This window comes from Saccopteryx bilineata, chromosome 1, assembly GCF_036850765.1.
Source record: "Saccopteryx bilineata isolate mSacBil1 chromosome 1, mSacBil1_pri_phased_curated, whole genome shotgun sequence".
NCBI lineage: Eukaryota > Metazoa > Chordata > Mammalia > Chiroptera > Emballonuridae > Saccopteryx > Saccopteryx bilineata.
Window position 1 is genome coordinate 95,132,841 of NC_089490.1, and position 16,365 is coordinate 95,149,205.

The following is a 16,365-nucleotide window of genomic DNA, read 5'->3' on the forward strand; positions in this document are numbered from 1 at the left end:
GCGTTCAGGAGTCCTGGGTTCAATTCTGGCAGGGCACACAGGAGAAGCGCCCATCTGCTTCTCCACCCCTCCCCCTCTCCTTCCTCTCTGTCTCTCTCTTCCCCTCCCGCAGCCAAGGCTCCATTGGAGCAAAGTTGGCCTGGGCGCTGAGGATGGCTCTGTGGCCTCTGCCTCAGGCACTAGAATGGCTCTGGTTGCAACAGAGCAATGCCCCGGATGGGCGGAGCATCACCTCATGGTGGGCATGCCGGGTGGATCCCGGTTGGGCACATGCGAGGGTCTGTCTTGACTGCCTCCCCGTTTCCAACTTCAGAAAAATACAAAACAACAACAAAAATGTAAGCTATATGAAGATTAAGACTTTGTCTTAGTGACATTTGTTTTGCCTGCACATAAGACTATACCTTTCATACAGTATGTATTCAATAAACAGTTGATAAAAAATGCATAAATGACCTGGCCTGTGATGGTGCAGTGGATAAAGTGTTAACCTGGAATACTGAGGTCACTGGTTTGAAATCCTGGGCTTGCCTGGTCAAGGCACATATGGCAAACAATTAATGAACAACTAAGGTGAAGCAACTGTGAGTTGATATTTCTTGCTCATCTCCTCCTCTTCTGTCTGTAAAATCAATAAATAAAATCTATTAAACATTTAAAATGTTTTTTGTTGATTGATTTCAGAGAGAGAGGAAGGTGGGGGTGGGAGGAGGGGGAGAGGTACAGACAGACAGGAACATTGATTTGTTCCTGTATGTGCCCTGACCGGGGATTGAACCAGCAATCTTTGTGCTTCAGGATGATACTTCAACCAGCCAAGCTCTCTGGCCAGGGCTCTATTAAAATTTTTCTTAAACGCATAAATGACTGACAACCTGACTGAATGAATAGTACTTAAGGTTTTAGAGTTTCTGTTTTATTCACGTGCATTATCTCACTTAATTCTTCCAATAATTCCATGAGCTGTGTTTTACGGCCTCCAATTTAAATACTGAAAGTGAGAGGAGTTAAATGACCTGTTCAGATGTCTAAATTCTAGTTCATGTTCCAGAGCCGGGACTCAGATTTTGCTCTTCAGTCAATTACACTAAATAATGATTCTCTCTTTTACTATTCTTCCTAGTGCTGATAATAAGAGGAAATAGATAACATGACAATGCCAAGGCTCCACTGGGTGTTCGAAAGGGCATATAGTGAGTGAGGAGGATATTTGTGCCCCACCCAAGGCAACTGTGGAGTAAGGGGTGGTGTCAGAGGAGACATTCCTGCTTTAGTGGTTATCCCAATAGAGCCCAAGCTCTACATCGATCAGTTGTCCCTGATTCGACTTCCTTGTGCAGTGGGACACTCCTGCTTATTAGCAGGGCTGGTGGCCTCTTCGAGACTACTTTGAGGCGGCTATGAGGATAGTAATGATAAGTGCCACCAACTGCCACCAGAGGAAAAACACAACCGACACACAAGTTAGTTGCAAGAATCACACAGTTTATTACTCACAAATCCCTTTGGCGTGCCTGGGTACAGCTTAAGGGGGTCCCATCAGTGGGCTCCTCTTGGCTGTCTTTGGTCAGAGCGGTGTGGAGACAGTCCACGTTCATGTTGGAGTCTGGGTGACTACTGCAGCAGGGGAGCCCCTTAGCTTTAGTACCTTTTCTGGCCAATGCCTTCTAACAGGTGTCAATCTACAAGATTATCATCTCATACTACCTTTTTGGGAGTTCCTCGCAGGGAGCCCTTTTTATGTTAATCTACTGAAATGTTACAACAAGCCACTTTTAAGATGTTCCTAGGGGAGCCTCCTGTCTACTTCAACCCACAGAGTTATGACATCAAGCCACTTCTTATCTATATGTAACTTCACACACATACTAACTGAGCCCTGCACAAAAGGCAGAGTCTGTTTGTCATATCTGTACCCACTATATTAATTCCTATTCAGACAGCATAGCTTTATTTAATTTCCTTAATTGCTTTTAATGTTATAGCCTAATTATTTTTATATATCTTTCATATTTTTCTATATTTCTACATATTTAATTACTCCCTAACAACATCCCTAACAACGGAGATGCTCTGCAAGGAGGAAGTGCCACTTCTTTCTCTAATCCTGGAAGAAGGCTAGTAAAAAACACAGAGATAATCTATAAATATAAACCCAAAGATTTTTCTCTATGCTGCTTTTCAGACAGAGTTTGGCATATGGAGATTGGGGAGAGTTTGGGGTTGAATTGTGGGCACCTGTTGTATAAAGTAGTTTTTTTAGTTTGACTTTTTTTTTAAGTTTGAATTGTGACATAGACATTCACTTCCCCCTCTTAATACCTGGTTCTTCCTTTTTCTTCAAATCTTTATCAACTGGAATGATCTACTTATCTTTGTAGATATTGTTTAGAGCATATTCTGACATTATTATTATTAACAATAAGTATAATCTACATGATGCTGTGGCCTGGTAATCAATTTAATATCTTCCAAGTATTAAAGAGTACTTGATCCAAAAAAAAATAATTACTTGGAATTGGCAAACATACTGAAAGGTATGAAATGAAGTTTCTAAGGAACTAAGTACTAAATGAGGACTTATATTCAAAGACATTTAAGGGTATGGTATTAAACAGCAAAGTTCACTATTGTTTTCATAGGATGTTTTAAAAAATGAATTAATTGCCTGACCTGTGGTGGCACAATGGATCAAGCACCGACCTGGAACACTGAGGTTGCCGGTTCAAAACCCTGGGCTTGCCTGGTCAAGGCATGTGTGGGAGTTGACACTTACTCCTCACCCCTTCTCTCTTTCTCTCTCTCTCTCTCTGTCTTTCTTCTCTAAAATGAATAAATAAATAAAAATAATTTTAAAAAATTGATTAATTGTTCAATAGAAATTAATAATTGGATTTCATTAAAGAGGTGACAAGGAGCAAGCCTCGTTGACTGATTAAGTAAAGCTTAAAAGACAAGTTGTGTTAGTGGAATTGATCAGACAGAGTATAATTTTTTTTTTTTATCATGTGAGAGGCAGGGAGGCATAGAGACAGACTCCCGCATGAGCCACAACCAGTATCCATGCAACAAGCCCACTAGGAGGCAATGCTCTACTGTCTGGGGCTGCCACTCTGTTGCTTAGAACCAAGCCATTTCAGCACCTGAGGTGAGGCCATGGAGCCATCCACAGCACGGGGGGCCAACTTGCTCAAACTATTTGAGCCATGGCTATGGGAGAAGAGAAGAAAGAGAGAAAGAGAGAAGGGGGAGGGGTGGAGAAGTAGATGATCACTTCTCCTGTGTGCCCTGACCGGGAATTGAACCTGGGGCTTCCACATGCCAGGCTGATGCTCTACTGCTGAGCCAACTGGCTAGGGTGATTTTATTTTTTTTTAAAGCAGTTTTAAGTTTACAGCAAAATTAAGAAAAAGGAACAGAGTTGCCCCCACATAAGGCATAATCTCTGCATTATAAACATCTCCCGCCTGACCGGGCAGTGGCACAGTGGATAGAATGTCAGACTGCGATGTGGAGGACCCAGGTTCGAGACCCTGAGGTCGCCAGCTTGAGCATGGGCTTATTTGGTTTGAGCAAAGCTCACCAGCTTGGACTCAAGGTTGCTGGCTTGAGCAAGGGTTACTCGGTCTGTTGTAGCCCCATGGTCAAAGCACATATGAGAAAGCAATCAATGAACAACTAAAGTGCCACAACAAAAAACTGATGATTGATGCTTCATCATCTCTCTGCATTCCTGTCTGTCTGTCTCTATCTATCCCTCTCTCTGACTCTTGCTCTGTCTCTGTAAAAAAAAAGTAAAATAAACATCTCCCCCGATTTATTATTTGATTTTGGAGAGAGAGGAAGAGAGAGAGAGAGAGAGAAAGAAAGAAAGAAAGAAAGAAAGAAAGAAAGAAAGAAAGAAAGAAGCATTGATTTGTTCTACTTATTTATACATTCATTTTGATGAACCTACATTGACACATCATAATCCCCTAAAGCCCATACACATTACATTAAGGTTCACTGTTGGTCTTGCACATTCTGTGGATTTGGAGAAATGTATAATGACATGTATCCAACATTACAGCATTACATGGAATAGTTTTACTGCCTTAAAAACTCTCTGTGTTTTGCCTATTGATCCTTCCTCCTATCCCCACCCACATCCCTAACAACCAGAGATCTTTTCAGTGTCCATAGTTTTGCCTTTTGCAGAATGTTGTGTAGTTGAAACCATACAGTATCTATCCTTTTCAGATTGTATTTCACTTACTAGTATACATTAAAGCAGGGGTCCCCAAACTACAGCCCGTGGGCCACATGTGGCCCCCTGAGGCCATTTATCCGACCCCCGCCGCACTTCTGGAAGGGCACCTCTTTCATTGGTGGTCAGTGAGAGGAGCATAGTTCCCATTGAAATACTGGTCAGTTTGTTGATTTAAATTTACTTGTTCTTTATTTTAAATATTGTATTTGTTCCCGTTTTGTTTTTTTACTTTAAAATAAGATATGTGCAGTGTGCATAGGAATTTGTTCATAGTTTTTTTTATAGTCTGGCCCTCCAACGGTCTGAGGGACAGTGAACTGGCCCCCTGTGTAAAAAGTTTGGGGACCCCTGCATTAAAGGGTCTTCCATGTCTTTTTGTGGCTTTGTAGTTCATTTCCTTTTTTTTTTTTTTGCAGTTTAAAAGGTCTCACATTTATTACTGATCCAGATCCTATTGCAAAAAAAAAAAAAATTATCATAGAGAAAACTCATTTCCCCAACAATCTCCCAATTAAAATAGCCAACTGTCCGACAGCAGTGCTCTTTCCAGTGATTTATGAGGTGTAGGCAACGTGAACACAGCATAAATGTGAGTCATCTCATGTGTGGTTCCTTACAGACCCAGTTTGGTTCTCCTCCAGTGCCTCCTCTTAGAGTTGTACCTGATTTTATTACCAGTTTTCATCCGAATCCATTGGGGAATGGGCCGATTCTGCTTTTGTTTTTTGGCCAGGAACCTCTTGATCCTGAAAGTCTTGTGAGAAGACATGGTGAGGAAGAAACAACCGCACGCACCACGATGGCGGAGAGAAAAAAGCTGTAGTTCATTTCCTTTTAACATTAAATAATATTCCATTGTCTGGTCAGTTTATACATTCATCTATTTAAAGATCTCTTGGTTGTTTCCCAATTTTGGTAATCATGAATAAAACTGCTATAAACATCTGTGTGTGAGTCTTTGAGTGGTCGTCAGTTTTCAACTCCTTTGGGTAAATACCAAGAAGTATGATTGCTGGATTTTATTAAAGAGATGACAATATAGTAGTATGTATAGTAAGAGTATATTTAGTTTTGTAAGAAACTACCAAACTGGTCTGACTGTGGTGGCACAGTGGATAAAGCATCAATCTGGAATGCTGAGGTTGCTGGTTTGAAAACCCCAGGCTTACCCAGTCAAGGCAATGCAGAAGCAACTACAAGCTGATGTTTCCTGCTCTTCCCTCCTGCTTTTCTCTTTCTCTCTCTTCTCTCTCTAAAATCAATAAATATTTTAAAAATTTTTTAAAAAGGGAACTACCAAACTGTCTTCCAAAGTGGCTATACAATTTTGCATTCTCATTAGCAATATATGAGAGTTCCTGTTACACCACATCCTCATCAGCTGGTTCTGTCAGTGTGCTATTTTGGCCATTCTAATAACTGATTAGTGCTTTTCTGGATGGTGCCTTTGTCAAGTCATCGCCATAACCACGGTCATCTGTTTTCTCCCGTTTTAGGAAGTTTTTATGATTTTGCGTTTGACATTTGGATCTATGATCCACTGTGAGTTAATTTTTGTGAACAGTGTAAGGTCTTTGTCTAGATTATTTATTTATTTATTTATTTATTTATTTATTTATTTATTTATGTTTAGATGTCCCATTGTTACAGCTCCATTTGTTAAGGAGACTATCTGCTCCATTGTGTTGCCTTTGTTCCTGTGTCAAAATCCATAGACAATAGCCTGACCAGTGGTAGTGCAGTGCATAGAGCTTGGACCTGGGATGCTGAGGTCCAAGGTTCTAAACCCTGTGGGCTCATCCAACTTGAGTGCGAGGTCACTAGCTTGAGGCCCAAGGTCACTGGCTTGAGCCAGGGGTCATTGGTTTCGCTGCAGCCCCCCAGTCAAGGCACTTCTGAGGAAAATCAATGAACAACTGAAGTACCACAACTACAAATTGGTGCTTCTCATCTCTCTCCCTTATTGTATCTCTGTCACTTAAAAAATAAAATCTATAGACTATATTTATATCAGTCTTTCTGAGCTCTCTATTCTGTTTTATTAATCTATTTGTCTATTTTTTCACCAAACCCACAATATTTTGTTTACTGACACTCTATAGTAAGTCTTGAAGTTGGGCTAAGTAGTATCAGTCCTCCAACTTTGTTTTTCAATATTTTTTGAATTTCTGGGTATTTTGCCTCTTCATATAAACTTTAGAATCAGTATTTTATATCCACAAAAATAACTTGCTAGGATATCAATTTGGATTGCATTGAATCTACAAATCAAGTTAGGAAGACCTGACATGTTGATAATATTGAGTCTTCCTATCAGTGAACATGGACTACCTCTTGAAATATTTAGCTCTTCTATGATTTCATTCATCAGTTTTGTAGTTTTCCTCATATAGATCTTGTATATATTTTGTTACATTTGTATCTAAACATTTTCTTTTTTTGGAGGCTAATATAAATGGTATTAAGTTTTTAATTTTAAATTCCATGTTTTTATTGCTGGTATATAGGAACATGATTGACTTTTATATATAAATATTAACCTTGTATCTTGCAACCTTGCTATATTCATTCAACTAACATGTATTTGAATGCTATTCTATTCTGGGCCAGACAAAAACAACCAAACCAGATCATGCAACCATGGAGTTTCAGCCTAAATATCTAAAAATCAAGATAGAATGGCGTATTATAAGGCGTGTATAATCTTCAAATGAATTTTTTTGGCTGAAAGAATTTTTTTTAATATTTCATTTATTGATTTTTTAGAGAGAGAGGAGTGAGAGAGAGAGAGAAGGGGGAGGAGCAGGAAGCATCAACTCCCATATGTGCCTTGACTAGGCAAGCCCAAGATTTCGAACCGGCGACCTCAGTGTTCCAGTTTGACGCTTTATCCCACTGCGCCACCACAGGTCAGGCCTGGCTGAAAGAATTTTAATTTACCCTTGAGCCTGACCAGGCAGTGGCGCTGTGGATAGAGCATAGGACTGGGATGTGGAGGCAAGGTCACTGGCTTGAGCACAGGCTCATCTGGTTTGAGCAAGGCTCACCAGCTTAAGTCCAAGGTCACTGGTTCGAGCAAGGGGTCACTCAGTCTGCTGTAGCCGCCCCCCCATCACCGCATATATGAGAAATCAATCAATGAACAATTAAAGGAGCCACAACAAAAAACTGATGTCTCTCATCTCTCTCCCTTCCTGTCTGTCTGTCCCTATCTGTCCCTCTCTCCGACTCTCTCTGTCTCTGCCACAAAAAAAAAAAAAAAAAAAATATATATATATATATATATATATATATATATTGACCCTTGAATGATGGGATTAGTCTTTACAAGTAAGAATGAAGAGATTTGTAAGAGAGACAATAGAAAAGTAAAAACTGTAAGACAGGAAATAGGGCCTGTTTGAAAATCAACAAATAGTTCAGTTTGACTTTTGCCAAGGGAGATATACTTCTTGGGTGTTTAGTCTGTATTCCAGATCATACTAAGGAGTCTAGATCGTTACTGTTCAATAGGTTAGTCACAGGCCACATTTGGCTATTGAACATTTGAAATGTGCTAGTATGACTAAGGAACTGTTAATTTCATCCCATTTTAACTTTTTTTTATTATTGTTTTGAGAGAGAGAAAAGGAAAGGAAATAAAGAGAAACATTGATTTGTTGTTCCACTTATTTATGCATTCATTGGTTGGTTTTTGTATGTTTCCTGACCTGGGATTGAACCTGCACCTGCAGCATATCAGGACAACGCTCTCACCAGCCAGGGCTAATTTCATCCTATTTTAATTCATTTGAGTTTGTATTTAAGAATTGAAGTCGTGGCCCTGGCTGGATAGCTCGGTTGGTTAGAGCATCATTCCAAAGCACAGAGGTTGCCGGTTTGATTTCCAGTCAGGGCACATACAGGAACGGCTCATGTTCCTGTCTCTCCCTTCCTCTCTCTTTAAAGTTAATAAAATAAACATTTTTTTAAACGATCTTTAAGAATCGAAGTAGTGTAAAGAAATTTGAAGCAGTGTAAAATATTTTTGTTAAACACAACTTTATTGTTTTAATAAGACGACATTTCACCTCTATCGTTGACAATTTAGTGTCCTGTTGAACCAGGCAGTGGCACAGTGGATGGGGCATGAGCCTGAGATGCTGAGGACCCAGGTTTGAAACCCTGAGGTCACTGGGTTAAGCATAGGATCATAGAAGTGACCCCATGGTCACTGGCTTGAGACCAATGGTTGCTGGCTTGAAGTCAAGTCCAAGGTTAATGGCTTGAGCAAGAAGTCATTGGCTTGGCTGTAGCCCCCCCCCCCCAGCACCCCATCAAGGCACATAAGAGAAAGCAATAAGTGAACAACTAAAGTGCTGCATTTAAGAGTTGATGCTTCTCATTTCTCTCCCTTCATGTCTGTCTGTCCCTCTCTCTCACTAAAAAAAAAAAAAAAGAAAATTTAGTATTTCAATTAAAATGTACTGTTAAGTGTAAAATACAGATTGATTTTGAAGGTCTAATACCAAAAGAAAGAGAAAAATATCTGATTAATAATTTTTATTTTAATTACATGTTGAAATGAGAATATTTGGGGTGTAGTAAGTTAAATAAAATATATTAAAATTAACAGCTTGGTTGTTTTCATTATTTTTTTTTTTTTTGTATTTTTCTGAAGTTGGAAACGAGGAGGCAGTCAGATAGACTCCTGCATGCGCCAGACCGGGATCCACCTGGCATGCCCACCAGGGGATGATGCTCTGCCCATCTGGGGCATCGCTCTGTTGCAACCAGAGCCATTCTAGCGCCTGAGGCAGAGGCCATGGAGCCATCCTCAGCGCCCGGGCCAACTTTGCTCCAATGGAGCCTTGGCTGCAGGAGGGGAAGAGAGAGACAGAGGAAGGAGAGGGGGAGGGGTGGAGAAGCAGATGGGCGCTTCTCCTGTATGCCCTGGCTGGGAATCAAACCCTGGACTCCTGCACGCCAGGCCAACGCTCTACCACTGAGCCAACCGACCAGGGCTGTTTTCATTATTTTTTAATATGGCTACTGGAAATTTTATTTTTTTTATTTTTTTATTTTAGAGAAGAGAGACAGAGAGATAGAGAGAGAGAATGATAGAAAGAGAGAGAGAGAGAGAAAGAGAGAGAGAGAGAGAGAGAGAAGGAGTAGGAAGCTTCAACTCCTATATGTGCCTTGACCAGGCAAGCCCAGGGTTTGAACCAGCAACCTCAGCATTCCAGGTCGATGCTTGATCCACTGCACCACTACAGGTCAGGCACTACTGGAAATTTTTAAATTTCATATATGACTTACATATTTTTATTGAGCAGGACTGATCTAAACTTTATTCAATAACCATGGAAGACATTTGCACAAGAGATTGATATGAGTACAATTTTAATTTAGACCCTGGCCTAGTAGTTGGTTGGTTAGAACATCTGCGCGGAGATTGTGGGTTTGATCCCTGGTCAGGGCACATATAGGAACAGATTGATGTTTCTCTCTCTCTCTCTCTCTCTTCCTTTCTCTCTAAAATCAATCAATAAAAAAAAAGTTTAATTTTAATTTAGGATAATTCATCTAGCACTGGCATGTGATGCATTAACTTTTAAAGGAAATTGAAGGAAAGAAGACCCTTTAGAAAGTGATAAGGGTCTGGGAGCTGAGATTAGGTCCTTTAGGGTTAATTGGAGTGGTGAATAGTTGAAACCCATTTTAGACAGGAAAATCAACACTTCTCTTTTTTTTTTTTCCTTCTCCCTAAGGGTGTATTTTCAAAAGCGTTTTCAGATTCAAAATGAATGCTGCCTAAACTTAAACTAATAAAGATGAAAAAAATATGCTGATTAAAAGAAAAGATATGCTGAAACAAAAGTTGTCCTTTATGAGAAATATTGCACGTATAAGCAATAAGTGGAATTAACCTTGGAAGACTTTTATTTTTAATGTTTATTTTATTGATTTTAGAGAGAGAAAGGGAGAGAGCAGAAGAGGGACAGGATTATTTGTTCCGCTATGTGCCCTGACCCAGTAATCAAACCATCAAGCTTTGCACTTCAGGACGAAACTCTAACCAACCGTGCTAACTGGCCAGCACGACATTAGCAGACTTTAGAACAGTCACTAGCTTTTTGTGTGCCTTGATATGTCATTTAAATGCCATCATTGTCCTGTGATAGAGGCAGTTTTCCCTGTCATTATTTTTAGTTGGTTAAGCCCTGTAGTGTTTCCTGATCTGAGGGGTTTTGTGGGAGACTGCAAGTTGGCAAAGCCCTCCCAGTTTAAGGCTTAGCTAAAGGCCATGTTCTTCCCCCATACTTCCATATTGGCTATGAAGCTGAGTATTTGTACTTATCCCAACCCCCCACCTCATTTGCTTGGTTAAGTTGCTAAAGGCGAAGTTTTTCTCCACATCTCTCCATGTTAGTTGTGATGTTGAATTGTTTCTACTGGTCCTATCCCCCATGTCCTTCGGAGAGACTAGGGGCAGTTTTCTTTTTACTCTTTGTTTTGTGAAGTTAAGATCTTATGCACTGTGGAGGGTTTTCTGCACTTGGGAGAATTCTTGGGTTGCCTTGGAGATGTGTGACTTTGTATCTTATCGGAGACTTCCTTATTTGCATATTGCTCTGCCCTATAAATAAAGTGGTGGGTGGGGGTGGAGACTTGCTTTTTGCAGGCTGTCTTTTTCATTACAAAGAGACCTCCAAATCCCATCTTTTTTCTCTATAAATTTATTTCTTCATTCCCCACCGTTCCCACTCAGGACCTGGAATTACTAGCAATGTTGGTCTGCAGCAGGGTTTTGGTTTGCTTGTTTCCCTGCTTGGTTATCACACTAGCAGACATCCTTGCACAGAGTGAGATGACACTAGGGTTAAGATTTACGTTGGCAGATACGTTTTAGACCATTAGTCCATTCAGCTCTACATTCCACTTAGGTAGGAATATCATAACTTTCCTCCCCAACTTACTCCATTTTGAAATTTATCCACCACATTTCCTCCTCTTGTGTTTTCAGTAAAAACGGAAGAACATCTCTGGAACCAAATGGTACCGGCTATGCATTTTAGGACTTTTACCTTGCTGGCCTGCTCTAACATACTTCCTCTAGATCGATCACTAGAGCTGTGACTCCTGAGTGGAGCTTGAAATCTAGTGGGTCCTACTTTCAAAGTGCACCAAAGACCCCAGTCAAACAACCAATCTCCCCCAAACACATCATCAAACAAAGTTGTATTGAGCAAGTATTATCTGTTGTTGTCCCAGTGGAACCTGAGCTCTACATCGTCAATCAGGTGTCCCTGATTTGACTTCCCCGTGCAGTGGGACACTCTTGCTTATCAGCAGGGCTGGCAGCCTCTTTGAGACTACTCTTGAAGTGGCTATGAGGATGCTACTTATCAGTGCTGATACCAACTGCCACCGGAGGAAAGACACTGACCAACACACAAGTTAGTTGCAAGAATCACACAGACAGTTTATTACTCACAAATCCTTTTGGTGTGCCTGGGTACAGTTAAGGGGGCCCCATCAGCGGGCTCCTCTTCACTGTCTTTGGTCGGAGCAGCGTGGAGACAGTCCATGTTCATGTTGGAGTCTGGGTGACTACTGCAGCAGGTGGGTCCCTTAGCTGTAGTACCTTTTCTGGCCAATGCCTTCTAACAGGTGTCAATCTACAAGATTATCATCTCGCACCACCTTTTTGGGAGTTCCTCACAGGGAGCCCTTTTTATGTTAATCTACTGAAATGTTACATCAAGCCACTTTTAAGATGTTCCTAGGGGAGCCTCCTGTCTACTTCAACCCACAGAGTTATGACATCAAGCCACTTCTTATCTATATGTAACCACACACACACTAACTGAGCCCTGCGTGAACGGCAGTCTGTTTATTATATCTGTACACGCTATATTAATTCCTATCCAGACAGCATAACTTTATTTAATTTCCTTAATTGCTTTTAATGTTATATCCTAATTATTTTTATATATCTTCCATATTTTTCTATATATTTAATTATTAAACCTTATAGTACTGCAACATTCCACCCCTTGATCCCAACAAGCTATCTGCTTGCAGGGATCATTACAAAACTATTTTTTATTCCTTTTTAAACATATATTGCAAAAGGGATTACACACCTTTAATCCTAGTACAATCAAAACAAACAGGTATATAAGTGTTATTATTCAATATTTCCTTAATTCCAGTCCATACTGATGTAAAGGTATGAATACCTTGTTCAATATAATATACTGGATTTAATAAATTCCATGTTGGTTTACAGCTCAGTGTTGAAAATATAGATCCTGCCTGACCAGGCAGTGGCGCAGTGGATAGAGCGTCGGATTGGGATGCCTAAGGACCCAGGTTTGAGACCCCAGGGTCGCCAACTTAAGCGCGAGCTCATCAGGTTTGAGCAAGGCTCACCAGCTTGAGCCTAAGGTCGCTGGCTTGAGCAAGGGGTCACTCAGTCTGCTGTACTCCCCCCCCCGCCCCCCATCAAGGCACGTATGGGAGGGCAATCAATGAACAACTAGGGTGCTGCAATGAAGAGTTGATGCTTCTCATCTCTCTTCCTTCCTGTCTGTCTGTCCCTCTCTCTGACTCTCGGTCTCTGTCAAAAAAAAAAAAGAAAGAAAGAAAGAAAGAAAGAAAGAAAGAAAGAAAGAAAGAAAGAGAAAATATAGATCCTATAATCTCTATAAAATTATATGGTTTACCAAGTCTTTTTGCATCTTGGTCTAAGATTATGCTTATACTGTTAGTTAGGTATTAGTCTCAGTTCCTTTATACTATTCTGTTCTTGTCCAGCTTTTGAGATAAGTTTTTTAGTCTTATTATGGAGTACTTCAAGTTTTTTTAAGGTTTCTCCATAATCTCTTTACCTGTTCATGTTCTTACTGCAGTTCGCTGAATGTGGTTCTTGGTAAATATTTTTTTTTAATTATTTTTTTAATTCATTTTTAGAGAAGAGAGACAGAGAGAGATAGAAGGGGTGGAGGACCAGGAAGCATCAACTCCCATATGCGCCTTGACCAGGCAAGCCCAGGGTTTCGAACTGGCAACCTCAGTGTTCAAGGTCAACGCTTTACCCACTGCGCCACCACAGGTCAGGCAATTTGGTAGATATTTATATTTTAATGTGCTGTGAATTGCATATGATGAGTATATGGTTTTCCCATTCATTGTCACGTTCATGGTGTCGGTGATTAGTTTGCAGGTGTCCATTGAGTCATCTGCAATGCTATCCATCGTCCAATTCCCTGAATTCGCAGTGTGGTCCCAGTAGGTCAGGTTGGTGTTGCAGTGTACGAAGGCGAAGTTTCCTAAATTATAAAATGCTTCCCTCGGGGTGGTTTCTACCACAGGTAGGTCAAAAAAGTTTATGTCTAGCTGCTGTGTGGTTAGTACATTAGGAAATTTAAAGGTAGTCACAATATCAGTAGCAGTAACAGCATTGTTATTATTGTTAGCATTATTAGCATTACATCCTAATATTACATTGACAACCAGGATGAACAAACTCATGATCATATTGGATGATTTCATTCTGGTTTGCCCAGTTTCTAGGTTGTCTCCTAAGCACTCTATACAGATGTTGTACTATTTCACTTTCCTACTGTTTTCTCCAGAACGTCCTATGGTCTAAAATGCAGAGAGTATTATTATTAATTTGAAAGCAGTAGAACATCTGTGTTCCATTGCTCAGGCAATTTCTATTGGCACACCAGGTTATATGTAGAATTATAATTGTATAAGGTATGATCATAAGGAGTACCAGGATCCAGATTAACAATTTTACTAAATTACACATTTTCAGTTATTTTATGTAAGGTTATCTACTTTGATTTGTTGTATTTGTCCCTATTTACTGTCCACATGGTGTCGTATCCTGTGTTGCAGATTATTTCCTATTGGGAGAGAGATGCATCCTTAGAGGATTTTACTCTTATACTATAGGGTGAATTTTTCTTAATTTTAAGTATGCTTCCCATTTTAATTTCTGCTTGTTCTAAATGTGTTTAATCAGTTCTTCCAGGGGAGAACTTCTGTTTACTCTTGATCTATTATTTAGGGCAAAACATGCTTCATTAAGAAGTGCTTGTAAATTGTTAAATTTTCTATCTATTAATAGTGTATGACATTTGGCTTTTAATAGCTCATTATGTCTCTCTATTATTCCTGATGCTGTTGGGTTATATGGCATATGAAATTCCAATCTATATTATTTATAGCAGCAAAAGATTGTACTCAGATGGCTGTAAAATGGGTTCCTTGATCTGAATCTATGATTTTAGGAGTTCCAAAGAATGTTTTCCACATATTTAATGTCTTAATTGTAATAGCTGCCATGGCTGTTTTGCTGTTAAGACAAACTTTATCCTGTATGTATGTCAACCATCGTACATGCATATTTTTGTTGGAAATACCATGGCAAGGGTCCAATAACAACAATTTGGGTTTGAAAATTTGGTATTTGGGGTCTATCTAACCCTGGTGGCTCTGTTGTCCAGAATGTATATACATTTTTACAGGTTGTACATCTATTAATGCTTCTCTTTATGTTTTCTATTTTTTACTTTAAATTTTTGGATCTAAACCATTCTATCATTGCTGTTTGTCCTGGATGTCCTAATTGGATATGAATTTCCTTTATAAACTCTGACGCAAAATATAAGTATTCCTCTTGTATTTTATATTTATCCCCTCCCCCCTTTTTTGGTGACAGAGAGAAGGACAGATAGGGACAGGCAGATAGGGAGGGACAGAGATGAAAAGCATCAATTCTTCATTGCGGCACCTTAGTTGTTCATTGATTGCTTTCTCATATGTACCTTGACGGGGGGGGGGGGGCTACAGCAGACCGAGTGACCCTTTGCTCAAGCCAGCGACCTTGGGTCCAAGCTGGTGAGCCTTGCTCAAACCAGATAACCCCGCGCTCAAGCTGGCGACTTTGAGGTTTCAAACCTGGGTCCTCTGCATCCCAGTCCGATGCTCTATTCACTGCATCATCACCTGGTTAGGCTATACCCTTCCCTTTTTAATTTGATTGTAGGTTGAGGCTATTTTATATTCTCCTATATCTTCATCTTTTTCTTTTTCTTTCTTTCTTTCTTTTTTTTTTTTTTTTTTTTTTTTCTTCATTTTAGAGAGGTGAGAGATTGAGAGAAAGAGAAGGTAGGGAGGAACAGGAAGCATCAACTCCCATATGTGCCTTGACCAAGCAAGTCCGGGGTTTCAAACCGGCAACCTCAGCATTCCAGGTCGACGCTTTTATATACTGTGCCATCACAGGTCAGGCTCTTCATCTTTTTCTAACCTTAACTTTATCCCATATGTTTTTGCTGTATCCTTAATATTAATTTCTTCATCTACCTTAATTCCTCTTACTAACTTAGCTGCTATTTGATTCCCTAGTGTGGTTGGAGAATTATCTGTGGCATGAGTTGATATATGGGTTATATAGAGCTTTATGTGTGATGTTAATTTATCTAGTTTTTTTCTAGTGTTCTCTGGACCAGAGGTCCTTTCCATTATTTTACCATTTATTTTGTTTCCATTTTCCTGACCATTCTGTTATTCCCTTGTATACTGCCATTGAATCATTAAAAACATATATTTTGGGTAGCCCCTTCTCCATAGCATATTCCATTGCCAGGACTCCTATTAGCTCTGCATGTTGAGCAGAGTCAGTCTTTCCTTCCCGCGTGAGCGCTGTATTTGCCGCCAGATTGAAAGCTGCTGCTCTCCATTTGGTCGAGTCACCGGCTACGGAGGCTGATCTATCTGTAAACCAGGCATTTTTCAGTGAGGGTCTATATTTAGGCCGTACCACTCCTAGATTCTTGGGCACCTTTCGGTTCTCAACAATCTGTCTTGGGGGTCTGTGAGGAGGGCTGGTTCGCCAGTGCTCGTTATTTCTCTGGAGTTTGTGTACCATTTCCATGCCAGCACTTTCTCCTCAATTTGGGTACCTGCCAATTCCTCAGCCGACATTTTTTTTTTTAAAGAGTACTTTATTTATTTTTTTATTTTTTTAAGTTTTTACAGAGACAGAGTGAGAGTCAGAAAGAGGGGTAGATAGGGACAGACAGACAGGAATGCAGACAGATGAGAAGCATCAA

General features: G+C 40.1%; 1 protein-coding gene across 1 annotated transcript; it reads right to left on the reverse strand.

The window, feature by feature from the left end:
- Window positions 1-4,621: 4,621 nt before the first annotated feature.
- On the reverse strand, window positions 4,622-5,045 carry LOC136319966 (large ribosomal subunit protein eL39). Its single transcript, XM_066253104.1, has one exon. The coding sequence runs from the start codon at window positions 5,016-5,018 to the stop codon at window positions 4,863-4,865; it is 156 nt and encodes a 51-aa protein (XP_066109201.1). The 5' UTR covers window positions 5,019-5,045; the 3' UTR covers window positions 4,622-4,862.
- Between the last annotated feature and the right edge of the window lie 11,320 nt (window positions 5,046-16,365).